This window comes from Xylocopa sonorina, chromosome 11, assembly GCF_050948175.1.
Source record: "Xylocopa sonorina isolate GNS202 chromosome 11, iyXylSono1_principal, whole genome shotgun sequence".
NCBI lineage: Eukaryota > Metazoa > Arthropoda > Insecta > Hymenoptera > Apidae > Xylocopa > Xylocopa sonorina.
In genome coordinates this window covers 7500865-7516687 of record NC_135203.1, presented here as the reverse complement: position 1 = coordinate 7516687, position 15823 = coordinate 7500865, and the positions used below count along the sequence as shown (strand labels likewise).

General features: G+C 45.7%; 6 protein-coding genes and 1 long non-coding RNA gene across 11 annotated transcripts in view; 4 read left to right on the top strand and 3 right to left on the bottom strand.

Annotated features, from left to right (window-relative positions):
* Positions 1–15823, bottom strand: part of LOC143429140 (uncharacterized) — a 192795-nt gene that overhangs the window by 133329 nt on the left and 43643 nt on the right. The window lies entirely within an intron of this gene.
* On the bottom strand, positions 1089–4046 carry LOC143428956 (uncharacterized). The gene is made up of 4 exons (XM_076904255.1): positions 3433–4046; positions 2392–2619; positions 2107–2311; positions 1089–1995 (listed from the first exon to the last, which is right to left on the bottom strand). Exons 1-4 carry the CDS (start codon positions 3506–3508, stop codon positions 1485–1487), a joined length of 1020 nt encoding a protein of 339 aa, XP_076760370.1. The 5' UTR covers positions 3509–4046; the 3' UTR covers positions 1089–1484.
* Positions 5994–10079, top strand: LOC143429210 (uncharacterized). Of its 3 annotated transcripts, none has more exons than XM_076904713.1 (6): positions 5994–6136; positions 7179–7267; positions 7580–7768; positions 7923–8012; positions 8487–8655; positions 8739–10079. In XM_076904713.1, the coding sequence occupies exons 2-6, from the start codon at positions 7192–7194 to the stop codon at positions 9790–9792; spliced, it is 1578 nt and encodes a 525-aa protein (XP_076760828.1). In that variant the 5' UTR covers positions 5994–6136; positions 7179–7191; the 3' UTR covers positions 9793–10079. The 3 variants fall into 3 exon arrangements, with proteins under 3 accessions (XP_076760828.1, XP_076760830.1, XP_076760829.1); XM_076904715.1 differs by having other exon boundaries at positions 7179–7286; positions 7605–7768; XM_076904714.1 differs by lacking the exon at positions 5994–6136 and adding an exon at positions 6647–6865.
* Positions 10807–11604, top strand: LOC143429196 (uncharacterized). The gene is made up of 2 exons (XM_076904684.1): positions 10807–11083; positions 11193–11604. Exons 1-2 carry the CDS (start codon positions 10819–10821, stop codon positions 11552–11554), a joined length of 627 nt encoding a protein of 208 aa, XP_076760799.1. The 5' UTR covers positions 10807–10818; the 3' UTR covers positions 11555–11604.
* Positions 12366–13130, top strand: LOC143429212 (uncharacterized). Its single transcript, XM_076904716.1, has 3 exons — positions 12366–12619; positions 12701–12849; positions 12945–13130. The coding sequence occupies exons 1-3, from the start codon at positions 12373–12375 to the stop codon at positions 13128–13130; spliced, it is 582 nt and encodes a 193-aa protein (XP_076760831.1). The 5' UTR covers positions 12366–12372.
* Positions 13593–14485, top strand: LOC143429147 (uncharacterized). Its single transcript, XM_076904608.1, has 3 exons — positions 13593–13674; positions 13756–13890; positions 13962–14485. The coding sequence occupies exons 1-3, from the start codon at positions 13593–13595 to the stop codon at positions 14483–14485; spliced, it is 741 nt and encodes a 246-aa protein (XP_076760723.1).
* LOC143428784 (putative U3 small nucleolar RNA-associated protein 11) lies at positions 14582–15626 on the bottom strand. Of its 2 annotated transcripts, none has more exons than XM_076903909.1 (2): positions 15604–15626; positions 14582–15428 (listed from the first exon to the last, which is right to left on the bottom strand). In XM_076903909.1, the coding sequence occupies exon 2, from the start codon at positions 15418–15420 to the stop codon at positions 14659–14661; it is 762 nt and encodes a 253-aa protein (XP_076760024.1). In that variant the 5' UTR covers positions 15421–15428; positions 15604–15626; the 3' UTR covers positions 14582–14658. The 2 variants fall into 2 exon arrangements, with proteins under 2 accessions (XP_076760024.1, XP_076760023.1); XM_076903908.1 differs by lacking the exon at positions 15604–15626 and adding an exon at positions 15527–15556.

Here is a 15823-nt window from a genome sequence, read left to right as displayed (position 1 = left end):
CTTCTTTTTGTTTTTTTACTTTCTTCTCTTATCTCATATAATTATCGATATCGAGAAGATGCGAGCGAGAAAAAAAAATAATTATATATACACATACATATATCTGTACGGTGATATACATATGATTATATATTTCTTATATCGATTTTTCAAGGTGTAACGAAGCGAGCGTAAGCGATCAATAATTAAATTAGACATTAAGGAGCCGCCTGTCGGACGATGTTAGTTCGCGACAAACCAAGACCGATGGGGAACGAATAAATTAATTCTAACACCGCCTGCTCTGTTTTATTCTTCTCTTTTTTTTTGCAGCGCGAGACTCGCTGCATCGCTTTGGCAGCAAACCTCTCTTCTTCGTCTTCCAGGGATCAAAGCGGCGTCAATTAAGTTAGAATTAATTTCTTCACGAAGAAACGCGCGTGCACTCGCGCAGAATCGATCGATAGGGGAACGTAAACAGGATGAACGTGGGGTACTGAGTCGCTTCTTTTTGGCTTTATTAAACCGTATCCGTGTCAACGATGTTACAAAAGTACGATTATTTAAACATTTCTGTCTGTCCGTAATTTCTACCCTGTTACGTGTCAGCGTTTCGATTTGCTTATAATTGGAACTTCGCTCACGATCGCGTTGATCGATCGAATTCGTTCTGTTCGATGCTCCGCGAAGATCTTCCTTTTCAGTGCTCGATCGATGATCCACGAACGTCTGTTTGCGTATCTGCACGCGCGCCCTAGGCAATACGATTATTTTTCTATTTAAAAATACAAAAAAATAAGAAAGAACGAAGGGGACGAACAAGTACTGTCGCCAGACAGCGTGCATACATGTTTTACAATAAGTGTGTAAGTGCAACTCGATGTTATCGCATGCGTACGAACTAATTGGAGAACGTCATTGTATTTTCTACTTACTATGCGGAGTCGAAAACAAATAAATAGTTCACATAATGGAATCAAATTTGCGATCAAATAATCGCATCCTCTACGGAAGGAAACACCTTGCTCCACCTGTTCCCATCAAGTGCCTGTCCCGTTCATTTCAACAGGTATGTAACCTCTGAAGAACCTGCGAGCATCGATCGAATGGTACCTCTTAAAATAATGCTTCGAATGGACAAACTTTCCGGACAGAGAGAGAGAGGAAAACGATCACAATTGCGAGAGATCATTCTGTCGAAGCTGAAGAGAGCGTTCAGCCGTCTCTAAATGAAAGAACGATGCCCTACACCGACCTGCGCGTGTCGTAAAGATCCACTAGGTGATCCTGGTCGTTCGCCGGTGTCTCTTGGTTAGTCGAATTTCGTCGAGAATTAATAACGCGATAAAGAGGAGTAAAGAAATACGAAATAAGGAAAGGCAACGATAATAACTTTGCTCCTAACTCGTCACGAGAATACAACTTGGCCTACGTGTGAGATACCCTAAACTCTACTTGTAAATTTGATCCCCGTTCGATCGAGTCGAGTGAAAACGAGCGCCTCCTCAGATCTCGTTCACGTGCTGATGAATGTTGTACGCCCTGCCACCCCTTCTGGACTCTTTGGGCACCACGGCCAGGCGTTGAGGATCGATCTTCACCTCGTCGATCCTTCTCTGATCCGGATTCTTCGCTGACGCGAACAACTCGGACGGCTGCGAATAGACGAACGTCGTCTCGGCTCCGATCGACTGGCCGATCGTCGCTGAACCCTTGAGAACGTTATCCTGAGCGCTGAGCAGTTGCTTGAACCGTTCGTCGTTCTTCTCCTCCTGGTCCCAGTGGGCTCGCGACGATCTGGAGGTCGCGGACGGGACCGAGCGTTGCTGGTTCGTCTCCTGAGGGTTGTTTCTGTTGGTCAGATTCAGTTTGGGATTCAGATTGAGTCCCAGCCATTGAGAAAAGAAGGCTATGCTCTGTTCAGCGCTGGCTGACACTGCTGCTATCAGTTCCGCGGTGTTTAGAGGGTCATCCTCGTCCTCGGTGTTGTCAGTGGCCTCTGTCGTTTCCGTGATGCTACGTGGAAATTTGAATATACGAATATTAAGGGTGAAAGCGTTTATAATCGAGATACGACGGTAATCGAGTGGAAATTTTTTGAAACTGCCTGTTAAGGATCGTACTCACGCAGAGGCTTCGACCTGGCGCACCACTTGATTGAAATTGAAGCATCCCATGTGGTAAGTGGCCTGCGCTGTGCCCAGCAATGCGGGCTCGATCACCAGACAGCCGTCGTAACCGACTTCCGCTTGCTTGATCACCGTAAACTTGGCGCATATCTGCGCCAGGTCCGACAGAAGGTTCATGCACGTCGGCTTGTTAGCCGCGTCCACTGAAACACATCGCAGTTCGAGAATTATAATTAACTCGTATCGCTGGAATCGAGATCGGCTCGTCTATGTTACCGCTCACCGATTTTAATCGTGGCATTGTGCACGGGGTTGTCGCCGTAGCTGAGGTTCAACGAGACGTTCTGGTCCTTCTGCTTGATGTTGATGCACGCTGGTCCGCCCAGGTCGATCGTGGCCGTCAGATTTAAATCGACGCAGCACAGGCAGTTCGTCGTCTGGCAGAGGCATTGCGATTGCGGCGCGGTCGATCTGCCCACGGCGTCGGGCAGGTCCCAGGAGAGCAGCGTCTCTGTCGCGGGTAAATACAAATGAACGGCGTGAGAGAAACTTGTCGAGAGAAATTGGAACGAAACGAAAGTCGTCGATCGAAAGTCAAACGAAAAAAATCGGCTGCGATTTCCATCGGCTGACACGGTCGCCGTTCTAGAGTTTTCTCCGGACGCGACGTTGGTTGACACCGTTTCGAGTTCCCCCTTGGATATCGCGAGCCTCTACCACCACCGAAAAACCGTACGCGATTCTCCGTTTCGAACGGCAAACCAGACGCGCGTGTCCCCGCAGGTAAGTGTGCCGTGTCGATGAGTCAGAAAGATGTCTCTATCCGTGAACTTTCTCGCGTTACTGGGACGAGTGGAGCCGTGTACAGCGTGTACAGCGACTCGTTCGCTAATCAAAACAACCTAGACGAGATTCAATGATGAAAGCGGTTACTAGTTTATAATTTATTTATTTCTCACAGGCAGAAGACCAGCGTGCCTCCAATACAATAAGAGGAAGAATACGTATCGAAGCGTGCACACACATCATTCAATGAAATAACGAAAGATGAATCGAGCAGACGCAGCGGGGGCCAGGAGAAATCGCGGATTAATCGCACGCACGTTTCGAATCACGCACATGGTCACGTTCAGAATCAAGCCAGCCACGAAGAATGCATCTATTGCCAGGCGAAAACGGTCCAACGTTTGTTTACTCGCGCGTTACAACGGCGAGCACGCCTCGAACGCGTCGCAGGTACCTCCTACGGTCGCGTGTCCGAGGGATGCTGCGAAAAACCGCATGGGAACGTTCGCCACGAAAGCGTAACTGATCCGTCGCTCACCAAGCAGTCCAGCGGAAGACACGAAGGCCACGGCGGTGGTCAACAGCACCAGGATGATCGTGAACCTGACGTCCATCGCGTCGTGTTCCCCAAATGTTCTATCTCGATGCTGAGCGACGAACTGGTCCAGGCGTTTGAACGGGTCGCTGCTGGGAACGGTACGCGCGGACGGAACCACCAAGTCGGAACTGTCAAAAGGACACGCTTGTCGGACTGGCCTCGAGATCCTGTCCAGCAAGGAAGAAGCTTAAATCTGGGCACAAAGCCGGGCGCGGGTCTCGGAACGGCGATCGGCTGGCGGTCGGCACGAAAACTGGCGACAGGATTGGCCACGGCGACGATGAGGTGCCACGCCATTGGCCGAGGTGCGGAGGTAACAACGGGCAAAGAACCTCATCTGGGTGACCGGGTGACCTCCTTCGGCAACCTGGTACCAAGAGAACTTTACGCGACTGTCCTATCTACTGGCGCTCGTCGCTTGTCCGTTCGCAGGCCCCCGACAAAAAGTCGCCGCTCCTCTTTTCGGATGGCCACGGTACCGTTTCGTACACGCCACTAAAAGCGATTTCTTTCTTCCGATTCCGTTCTCTTTTGACGGTTTTCAGTCATCGATTTCTTTCACTCTTTCTCTCTCGCGTCTTCGTGGACTGTTTCGGGGACTTCCAACGGATAACAGCGAAGATTAGCAAACGCGAAAATCGGACGATCTCGTTTATGGATCGTCCCACAGATCGATCGAGAGTTCCAGACCCTCGCTTTGCAATAACGTCTCTTTTTTCTTCTGTCGTCGCTCTTGTAGCCTAGATCGTGACGCGAGCGTAATGACTGCGATACGTGTCCGAGATTAATGAGACCGCCTTCGAGATGAATCCCTTCCGCCTCTCCTAGCAATTATATTTTCATCAGCCGTGCCTTCGGTTCGAGCGTGCTCGCCTTTCTCCGATCGTTCGCGCGGATACGCGAATATTAAACGAAAGGGGAAGGAAAAGCGTGTACGCTTCGATCGTGTTCGTTACGCTTGGACACTCCGGCGAACGCGCTACTTCGCCACAATTACTGTCGCCGTTTCCCAGCAGCATCGGGACGTTATATAATTTATTTCGATACGATTATAATCACGAGAACCGCTGCTGCGCGTCGGCTTTATTAAAATCGTTTATTAAAACCCCGATCGAGCCTCGATTTCCTTTCCTGTTTACAGGCTCCAGGCTACACCCGATTGGATTACGGCTTCGAAACGGGGCCCACCATCCGAACGGATTATCCCGTGACGTTACGTAAAAACTCGTTCCCCTTGATGACCCACATCCTTCCGTCGTTCGCTTCTTTCGTCTCATTTAGAAGCCCGGAGGGTCGTACGTTTTCTTAAAATACACCCGGTTCCACGAATCGGTCCGTTGTATCGTCGACAATAATTGTCCAGGCTACGACGACCCCTGGACAGCTGAATCTCATTGTGGACCCCTTATCCTGTCGGACAACTATTAACCAAGGCAAACCACTCTTGACCACTACTTTCTCCGACCCACTAACCAGGGAAAAGTCCCTCCTCGACAGCCGAAACGCGCTTCTGCTTGGCCATTCGATGGATCTTGTCCATCAAATTAACGTCCGCTCATTATTCTTGGGAAACTCGCAATACACGGAGAAGAATGAACGCTACACGGTTCGCAACTCTTCCAGCTTCCTGGATACGAGCGAACGGAACTGAGGATAACGTCTCGCAGGACTCGTGGAGCTGACGCGCGGACATCTCGCGTGCGAGACAGACGACCATTTTGAAGGTCGGTGAAAAGGTCCGCGTGAATCGTAACGCGATCGTAAAAGAGAGCTGCACGCCGGACGAATGAAGAATTTCCGGCACGCTTATTGTGGATGCACCACGGTCAACTCGCGACCATGTAACTTTATGGCGATAGAAATTGCTACGAAGTGGGACTGGCTATTAGACCACCGCGATTGAGGTTTGTATTATACGTCCAAATAGGCGCGGGTCTGCACGAGCATCTCTAGGAACATTTAACACACACATCCTTATACTTCTGAGTACTGCGATTTAAATGATGGACTCGATGCTCTGATTATCGTTCCACCAAACCGTACCAAGCCTTTCACAGCCTGGCATTACGTGGTTCAAAGTACTGATACGTATTTTTGAAGGGTTGAGACGAATTTTTATGGTAAGATTGGAATGCTGTTACGAACAAGAATCATAAACTTCCCTACCCTCGTTAAGCGATTTCTCCATACTTTCGTGTGAAAAAGTGAATCATCGCGATGCTGGTCGAGAGTAAATCTTTCGCGAAGGACCAGAGACCGGTAGCGGTTGGTGCGGACGTACTTGACCCTGGTGGTACCGGTTCAAGGCTTCAACTTGAAGCGACTTCCGCGCTGGGAGCGACGAAGATCAGGTCGATGGTACTTCGATCGCAGCCGTTCCCAACCTGGTGGGGTATCGTTCTCTTATTTACGTAGCGCATATTAGAATGCTTAATAATCGTAGTCTTGGTCGAGGTAAGTGGTGGTGGCCTGACCGACTTTTAAAGAAACCTTGGGGGGAGTTGGGCGGCATCTTCAGTTAGACATTGGCCTCCGTAAGACGAAGAGTCGGAAAAAAGAGCCGAAAGGTGCGACGAGGAAAGACGTCCTTATCGTACGAGATTGTTTCCTGGATTCTTCCTCATTCTTTGTCTCTATCGCACAGGTGAGTATAAATTTATTATCCACTTTGATTAATTTGCGTGTCTCTCTCTCTCTGTTTTTTTTTTTACCCTGTTCCCAATTCCTTCGCAAACGAGACTTCGAACGATGGTCCTCGATGTTTCGATCTCTTAGTCACTAATATCTCGCGATATTCGTGTTCTTTTATCCAACGCAGATTTTAGTCCAGGTTTCAGTAACGAGATTAAATTTCCTCGCGATACTATCGATCATAATTACTACGAGACGATGTGTACAGAAGGATAGGTCGAACGACGACGCATAGCTACGCGTGCCGATCACCGTTCCTCGCGACGTGACCGCATACTGTTCGCCATAAATGTGATTGACGCAAGTGCGTGCTTCCTGGAGCGGGTTCATCCAAGTACCATTCGAACGGTCAACTCCACGGGAGAGACGTCTTTGACCGTGACCGGGATTTAGGTCAACCGGTCGCAGACGAAGAAGCCCGCACGAGCCGCTGCGCGACCGTCGCCCGAAACCTGAGAAAAAGTCGTTCCTCCCACGTGCTCGCTGCTCGAAATGATTGGCCCCGTCGTGGATCAACCGCGTTTCACCCTTTTCTGAGTTAGATCGTTAACGAGCGTGAACACGTGGCCGTATTGTTCTCAGAGGAGTAGTTGCATCCGGCGGTTCTGCGTGACAGCCGGCGTTCCGTTAGTTTTCCCGTCTTCAGGACCATTTTGCGGACCTCGCGAGCCTCTTCGCGTGGGTAAACATGTATTTCTCGCGCCTAGAAATCATCGAAACGCGTTGGAAGAAAGATTGGCACTGAAATTTCGTGGAATCGCGCGATGAGAGATAGTCAGACGGAAGAAGACACACTGAATGTCGATGCGCTTCGATACGACGTCGTGCCTTTGAGCGAGACCGATTCGTGGACGCGGGAAAAAGCATGGAATACCAATTGCACAGACGACTTTAGCGACTGCACGATGTAGAACCGCGGTAGCGCGTGTCTGTGCATGTTTAGAGAGTTATCTCAGCAGGTGGTAATCACGGGGTCGTCTTATTTTACGTTGCAGGAAGAGCAGAAGGATGCGGCTGTCGGCGGTGATCGAGTTGCTGCTGATTCTTCTTCTGGTCGCGTTCGCCGCTTACGGACGAGTGATCGGTAATGATTTCCAACAGTTCTGACATTCTCGTCGTCAATTTCTTCTAATAGCCTGGCAATCTCGCACGAAACGTCAACCTCCTTGTAAATAGGAAACGTTTAGCCAAGGATTAGAGTTAACGAGAGATACACCTATAATCTCGAAGGATTAAGTCACTTAGTTTAGAGATCCAGTAAAACGTCACTTCAAAATTGAATTCGAAAATTAGACAAGAACGTGTGGTGTACTTTAGATATTTCATCGAGTTAATATTCGTCTTGTCTATGTTAGAAAGGTACATTCGAAGAATGAAATAATTCGTATTTCCGTAGATCGCGAGGGAAATTTGGAAGGAACAGCAGTGAGGAATGCGAGCGATTCCAACGAGAGTAACCTTGGGATATCGACGTTGTCGTTGAAACAAGCGACTGACAACGTCAACAGGTACTGCACTTGCAACGAGAACATATGCAACTGCTGCAGAGACTTCCATATACCGCTGGTGCAACTGCAGGGGCCAGGTAAGCGTTGTGTAACGTAATTAAACATAACAGAACGTGGCCATTAGAAAGCATAACAGTCGTGGAAACGAGACGACGTATGCGTGCCACGGTACACTTACTCCTTCGCGTGTCCATCGAAAAACGTTCAACGAGAGAACACCATTCGTTCCAGGATGCGCATCCTTGCAATACCTGCAAGGCGACAATTTGGCAGTGCAGCTTAGCTTCGGGGACAACATCCTCACCAGCACCATCGTCAGTGGTAAGCGTTCGCGTTTATTACCTTGCTTGGTCATTCATGGCGTCGTAAATGTAATCGTCTTTTGTACGCCTCGAAAGACTCTGAGCGGTCCTAAAAAGCGATTCGCGTGAAAAGTGTGCTAATTGTCTGGCGACTCCGTTCCCAAGCGCCCCCAGAATTCAGGAAACACGAGCAGACTTTCACTTAATATGGCGTAGCCGCAGAAAATATCGAACTTAAAAAGTTTTACTCGATACTAGCTGGGCCGCTTGATACGTGAATGCGAGAAGATCGATTTCTCCTTTAAACTCGTCCGCCGCGAACTGGATGCCACGTCAGGGATAAAATATTCATAACGCGTGTGCGTTCGATCGACTTGCATGCTCGATCGTTCCGAGGTGAAAGTCCCGCATACGTTGAACGAATGAAGGAACCAGTTTCCTGAAAGATTCGATGCTCATCAACGATCAATGACACCCTGCGATGGGTTTTCAGGAAAGAATCCGAAGCCCGTGTGTGTCCCGTTGCCGGGAGGGTTCACCAAATTCTGTGGAAGAGTTTACTCCATCAAACGAGACGCGAAGAATCATTTTAAAGCCTGCCTTGGATTGGAGCTGCAATCGTCGACCGAGATCGAGGCTAGTTTACGCGTCAGTTGCTTCAGGTAAAACGATCTTCTTCCGCTATTACTTTTGTAGTAATTACAGAGAAAAAAGAAGAAAAATTTACGTGATCGTAAACTTACAGGTTTGGTCCTGATGGTTTAAAGCTGCGCCCAGCGGAACCACTTCCGGTCGTCGAGGCGGAGGTCCCAGAAGACGACGACGACGACGACTTCTTTGGTCTAGGCTCTGACGATGACGAAGATGACGATGCTGAGAACGATTCGCCGTTAGCTAACGCGGTGCCAAATTCTTCAGCGGAAGAAGACGAGGACGAAGACGAGGACGAGGATGTCCTTGGCTTTGGAGCGCTTTTGGACATCATAACCGGCGAGGATGAACCCACGACGAAGAAACCAAAAGGAACCACAGCTGCGCCACTTCTTCAGTTCACGATTCCTCTTCTGACGAAGCCCACATCCTCGCCGTTGGACTCTGCCGTCGAAGGCAACGATCCAGGAGAAGAGAACGAATACAATGAAGAACCTACGAACGCAGGTGAAGAAAGTAACACCGAACTGGAGGATCAACCTACGGCTATCGACACGACGGCCAACGAAGCCGATGAAATCGTCTCGCAAGTCTCCAATAAGATAGCTTCGTATGCGAAACCGGAGAAAATACCAACGAAGAAGTTCACCGTGTCGGATGCTGACAAAAAGAAGCCCAGCATCACGAGCACCAGCATCAATGCGATTCAGAACGAGGCGAACAAGAAGAAGAAACCTCTGAGGAAACCAGTAAAGGGTGAGGAGGACGATGACGATGATTTCTTAGGAGATGAACTAGACGACGACGACGATGATGAGGACGAAGAGCTTCTAAGCGACGATGACGACAAGGACAGCGAGGAAGATGATGAAGATGAGAAAGTCGATGCGAGCAATCATGAAAATCACGAGGACGAAGACGAGAAGGCCGAAGTCGATGAATTGGACGACGACGATGACGAGGAGGATGCTGTGATCAGTGCGCTGGTTTACGACGAGAAAGAGGATGGCAAGAAGAAGGGCAAGAAACAGCATCAGGCGTCCGAGGCGGATTACGACGATTCGGATTACGGATTGGGCCTCAGTGGGCTTCTCGCCAGGAGCAGGCATTCGAGGAACAGTCGTCAGAGCAAAGAGATGAAACTGTGAGGCATGCGACAGCCGCGAGATAATTGAAAGCTGCGAGATAAAGCTTATTTCTCTCGAATCCCGCGAAGGATCGATCGACTCTTGGGCAAGGTTTAACTCTTATCGTTGTTGGACAACATTATTAAATCAACGATCCGTCGTTGGCTATGTTAGGGAATGTGGAGACTGATAACTTTTTTCTTCTTTCTTCTTTATCTAACTGTAAGAGTAAAAGAATCGGACGAATCGTGTTCAGATAACGAGCGAAAGGGAGGAATTCTATCGAGATAGATAAAATGGTCCATACAAGGCCGTTGGAGTTATAGATTTAAGGAGAGGCCGATAACACGTGGCAACAAGCGACGAGAAACGTAGAGATAGGAAGTAGAACGTTTATCCCGCACACGATTCTTCCATTATAATTTACATTAAATTAAAATACAAATTTCAGGAAGAGAAGCACGTCGCGGAGCGTTAACCGCGACTACAAGCCATATCGATTTCGCTCGAATTAATTTAATATTATTTAAGACTCAGGCATGTATTTATGCGTATTTATTCGATTAATTTATTGAACCTGTAATATAATAAATATATTAAATAAACGTGAACTGCAAGCTTCGTTTACGCGTTTAGTAGCGACGCGTCGTCCCGTGTCCCTTCGATGCCCCCGGATCTTACTCCCGAGGAAAGTTTATACATAATTGATGAGTACCAAACCTATCGAGGCACGGTCTGATCTCAACCCAATTTCAGTCTTCGGCCAGAACCGATCAGCGACGGACCTTTCTCTTCTTTCCTCGTCAGAATCATGTTGTCCAAATTGTTCAATATACTAGTGTTGCTCCTCGCGATACAGAGTATCTGCAGTGTTACGTCGTTGTTTCATCGCAAGAAGCATGAGATAGGTAACGATTCCTTTCTAACGATCGGCTAAACCATTCAAAGCTGGACAATTAAACGTAATTTCATTCGAATCCAGAGATTAATTTGATTCTCGTTTGATAATTTCACGAAATTTTCACAGATATAAGTCAATACAATTCGATGTACTACGATCCAGTAACTGGGCTTGGTTTGAAAGCGAGATTGGAGTCTTTCGGCAGAAATCCTTTTAATACGAAGATCGCGTTCAGGGGCCTGTCGTGCAACTGCGAAGGGCTCACGTGTAAATGTTGCGGGGGTGTTAACATAACAGCCATTAGCTTCAATCATCTAACGTGTACGAAATTCGTCTACGATCCGGAAGAATTTGCGATTAAAATGACGATTATCATGAACGAGAAAGACATCTACAGCAACACCATCGCGGGTAAGTGACTCTTCTCTGCTAAGAAAAAATTTAACTGTACGTTCACGACCGATACGAACGGATAATTTTTCGAATTGTGTCAACAAGAGACATTTTACGATCGTTACAGCGAAAAACCCACCCCCGTTGTGCGCTCCACTCCCTTATCTGCCGATCGTAAACTTCTGCGTCCGATTCTTCGATATTTATACCATTGGCCGGAACTTGCACGCTTGCATAGACTTGGAGACGCGAATTATTGGCCAGCCGATCCTGGTATTGCATTTCAATTGCGTGAAAATGGGCGTGGATGGGATCTCCTGGACGAAACCGGAGGAGGCGAGCAATCACACCGTATCCGAAGTCCAAGTCAGCGAACCGGAAGTGTACGACGAGGTGGATTTCGAGCAGCTAGACTTGGAGGTTTACGCGAATTACACGTCGACGTTGACTCCTGAGGAAGAGGCGCAAATTGGACAATTAAAGCTGTGATTGCTAGGAGTTAATTGTTAAGTCTGCGAAACATTGTCGTTAATTGAACAATTGGATTCAATTATTCGATGAGACCATTTTTGATGGTAAACGAGAGACTCCGATATTGTTATTCGTGTCTGATTACAGGCACTCTAAAGTACTGATTTTAATTATTCGGTATTTATGTACTTTATTATGTACTGCAAGTTAAGCAACTGTTATTAAATTATGAATTATAAGATTTTTGAAACAAAGATTATGCTCACCTTTTTTACCATTTTCTCCTGTCAGCTCAGCCTTAAAGCTCTGCGTATCTATCAAATGAAACATAGTTTGGTATTATAGTTTAAAAATAAATGACATCCTTTACGAACCGTGGCGCGTTACAGCACGATGTTTTGTCGCGTCCACTCTCGCAATCAATCTTTTGCGGTCTCGTGGCCCATCTTTTTCTTTTCCTTCATCGAATCACCACGTGGCATCCACTAGAAAATAAAATGCGGGTGAGTAACACGAGGCGAACCTAAATTTCTCCATAAAACGAGGTCATAGTGAGATATCCGTTAACTGACCAGTCGAGTTTCGATCGTCCAGCAAGGAGCACGATCCTACGAGGAGATGTCCTCTCGCAGAGACTGATTCCGCGTCACCAGGGACAAGAAATGGCGACCGCCTGGTGGTTGCTCCTCTTCGTCGTTCTCTGCACTCGAGGCTCGTCGCAGCGGGTCGACAAAAGGGCCATTGATTCTGCGACAAAGCCAGGAATATCTGCGAACAACGATGCACTGTTCCAAACAACGAACGGACACGCGAAGACGAGCAGAAAAGAGGCGAGCATGAAGAAGTTACACGAGTTGCTGAGACAAGCGACCAATTCTACCTCGAATGAGACCAGCCAGGTGACTGCCACGCGACAAGGTCCCTGCCAATGCGGAGGAGGCGTTTGTGGTTGTTGCTCCAGACTTTTATTCGATACTTGGAAACAGAAAGCCTGTGTTAATGTGACGTATGATCCAGACGAGTTCAGCTTCACCGCGAGGATCTCGATGAATAACAGAGTTTTGTACACAAGAACCGTGTCTGGTACCGTTTACTCCAAAACTATATCCGTTCGATGACTTTCAGAAGAGGCAAATATCATTCGATGAGTGTTTTATCTTTCAGGAAAGAATCCTCGACCAATATGTGTGCCAGTGCCCAGAGTCCCAGTCGTTAGAGCGTGCGTTCGATTCTACAATATCTATTTCCAAGGGAGAAATATTCATATGTGCGTAAACATGGAGGGCAAGTTCAACGATGTGACGCTGTTCAAGGTAAAACGCGTCTGCTGACCTAAAAGAAAGGGACACCTCTACTTTCATTGTCTTGCACTTATGAATAATGTATGTAAGTATGTACGTACTTCCAGGTCGGACTGGATTGCATTAGATTCGGTGCTAACGGCCTGGCTATGGTAAAGCCAGAGGACGGAGGTGGATTAGGTCAAATAGAATTTTTGCCAGGTGACGACGACGACGATGATGATGAGGATGAGGACGATTATGATTACGACGATGACGACGACGACGACGACGACGATTTACTTGATTTCTGAGGAAACCTAAGATTCTGTTCGTGACAAGTGCAAAGAACTTAATAGTACAATTACGCATCTCTGCTGCCATTACGTGCCGACAATTATTATTTATTGTATTTTATTTCTATGGACGATGTTATAACCCGTTTATTGTAGAACAATCCTTGCGATATTTTTTACCAGTACCGTATTTGTCTTTTTTTCTAAATAATTTTTCATCCTTTGAACTGTGTGCGAGTGAAAATCATAGTGTGTACTATCGAGAAAAAGGGTCGAATAAATAGATATAGTCAAAAGCAATTTCTGTTATTATACTACGATAATTACATCCTGCGGAACAGCCACCGACCCGAGACAATATTGTTTAGTGGAACAACCAATGGTCGATGTTGGTCAGCACAGTCGTGAGAGATGAAACCTGTTCATGTAATAGAATTGTGAATGTGCCGCGGCGAAAAAGTCCATTGAAAGATTCTAAGCATGAATTTCAAAGTGTGCGGTGTCCTGATTTCATTCTGGTTGCATTTGTTTCTTTGCTGGGTGAGAGGCGCGGCGGAAGAAAGTTAGTTCTCCTTGCTTTTTATTCATAGCGATCATAAAGTATAAGTTTCACGTGATTTTTTAAATACAGCACGCGCATTAGGATCTCTTGGACCTAAAGGATTCCTGACGTACAGAACGGTTTCGACTGTTCAACGAGGTTGCATCTGTAGAACATCTTACTTTTGCTCGTGTTGTCAAAGTGTTCTTATTTTATACACTAAAGCTGAGAAAATTCGTAAGTTTTTTAATATAATAATTTTTATTGTTCCAACTATTCGTTTAAAATTTCTTCCACGTTCGATGCAGTTTGCGTTAACTTCACGTATCGAAGTACTGGCTTGAGCATCGATATAACTTTGAATTCTGAGATACTACGAGCCAGAACCTTAACAGATTATAAACCATTGAGGTTTTGCACCAATATACCAGGATGTTACTTCTCGTCTGCCTGCGTAAACGTATTGGAACTTAATGGATTTCCCAGGTATGACACAATCGATTGCAATTTTTTTTTACGAAATTATATAATTTCCACTGAACGTTGTTTGCTTTTTTTTTCTAATTTTACTGAAAGGTCGATTACTGCTTGTCCTCGATTGGAAATCTTCTCCAAGAAACGGATATGGCAATTAAATTATGACTGCATAAGTATATCGACAGAATTATCCACGATGCCAACTAACGGAACTGGAGGAATGACTTCGACAATGACTACTAGTTCAGTGACGATGACGACAACCATGGTAGAAACCGAAGAGACTACTACAGAAGGGGATGTGGAGGTAATAACAGTACCAGGCGAACCTACGACTGTCGTCGATATTGATTAGATAATGATCGTAATAATAAAAAGTAGTACGTAGATCGATTCGTGTAACTTTAGATATACACAAATATTTTCAGTTAGGAGGAAATAAAGGATGGAATAAAAAATTAAGGGTATTTTATTGTCTTAAAATTAAAATTTATAAAATGTATGTATACGCGAAGCGTAAAGAGCGAATCATCGTTTTCGCTCGAAATTCCACTTGTAGACTGGGGGAGTATCTTTTGTTCCTTTGCTAACTAATTTTGGTTTTGCAACTTTCTTATCTTTCAGTGCCCTTTCCACTTCTAATTTTTGCTGCACAACAGTTAATTCCTTTTCTCTCTCTATTCTACCCTGTAACTGCTTGTAAGCTTTCTTTCTCTCAAATTGCATTATTTTCAAGGTTTCCTTCTTTAAGTGCGGAACATTTAGCTCTTTTAATTTACTTAATTTTGGCCTATTTGTGCGTCTAGATATTAATTCTGGATGCGTATCTAATCTTTCAGCGAGATCAAAATTATTGACCTCTGCTGAATTGTCTACAAAGAAAGTATGTTTGTTCTTTATCTTATTGGCTGTATCGATCATGTGTAATTGGCTTTGAAGCTTGTCTATTTTCTTGGCTTCTATGTTTCTTTTGTAACCGATATATCTGATATCTTGGGTTTTCATTAATTGCATCTGTTCCATGGTATAATTATCGTTTTTCTTTTTCTCTTTGTGAACTCCATGATGAATTTTAGAGTTGATCATATGGAAGTAAAATTCATCCGGGTTCTTGTTTAAGGCACGTCTGCGCAAAAGTTTTAAAGTCTGCTCTTTCGTATGATAATCCTTAGCTCTGGCAACATAATCCTTCTTCTTCTCCAAAAGACCTAAATGTTCGCGAGATTTTGGTTGATGCCTCTCGCGATGAGTTTTCTGCGTAGCTTTTGCAGCCTTTTTCCACGAAGACATTTTTAAAGCTAGAGAGGTTAGAAACGTAACACAACATTAACATGACACGAATAATCCTAGATTGATACTTAACGGTATTACAATTTTAAACAGTAGTATTATGTACCTGAATAATATATACAACCAAATTAAAAACAACACGAAATCTCTCAGAATACACTTTAAAACACTGAAGACCATAACCTGAATCACAGTAACAACACAGTGGATCGATGCGACGTCTAGCAGCGTCACAGGAACTACAACGATCATTTCAAATGCTGCCCTTTTATTAACAAAAACAGAGAAACTTGTAGCCTTTACAAAAATAAACTAAAAAACTAGCCAACTCCGATGAAATAGTACAATTAAAATAAAATATTAAATCTACTCAAGCAATATACAAACCAAACCGCTTTAGCGA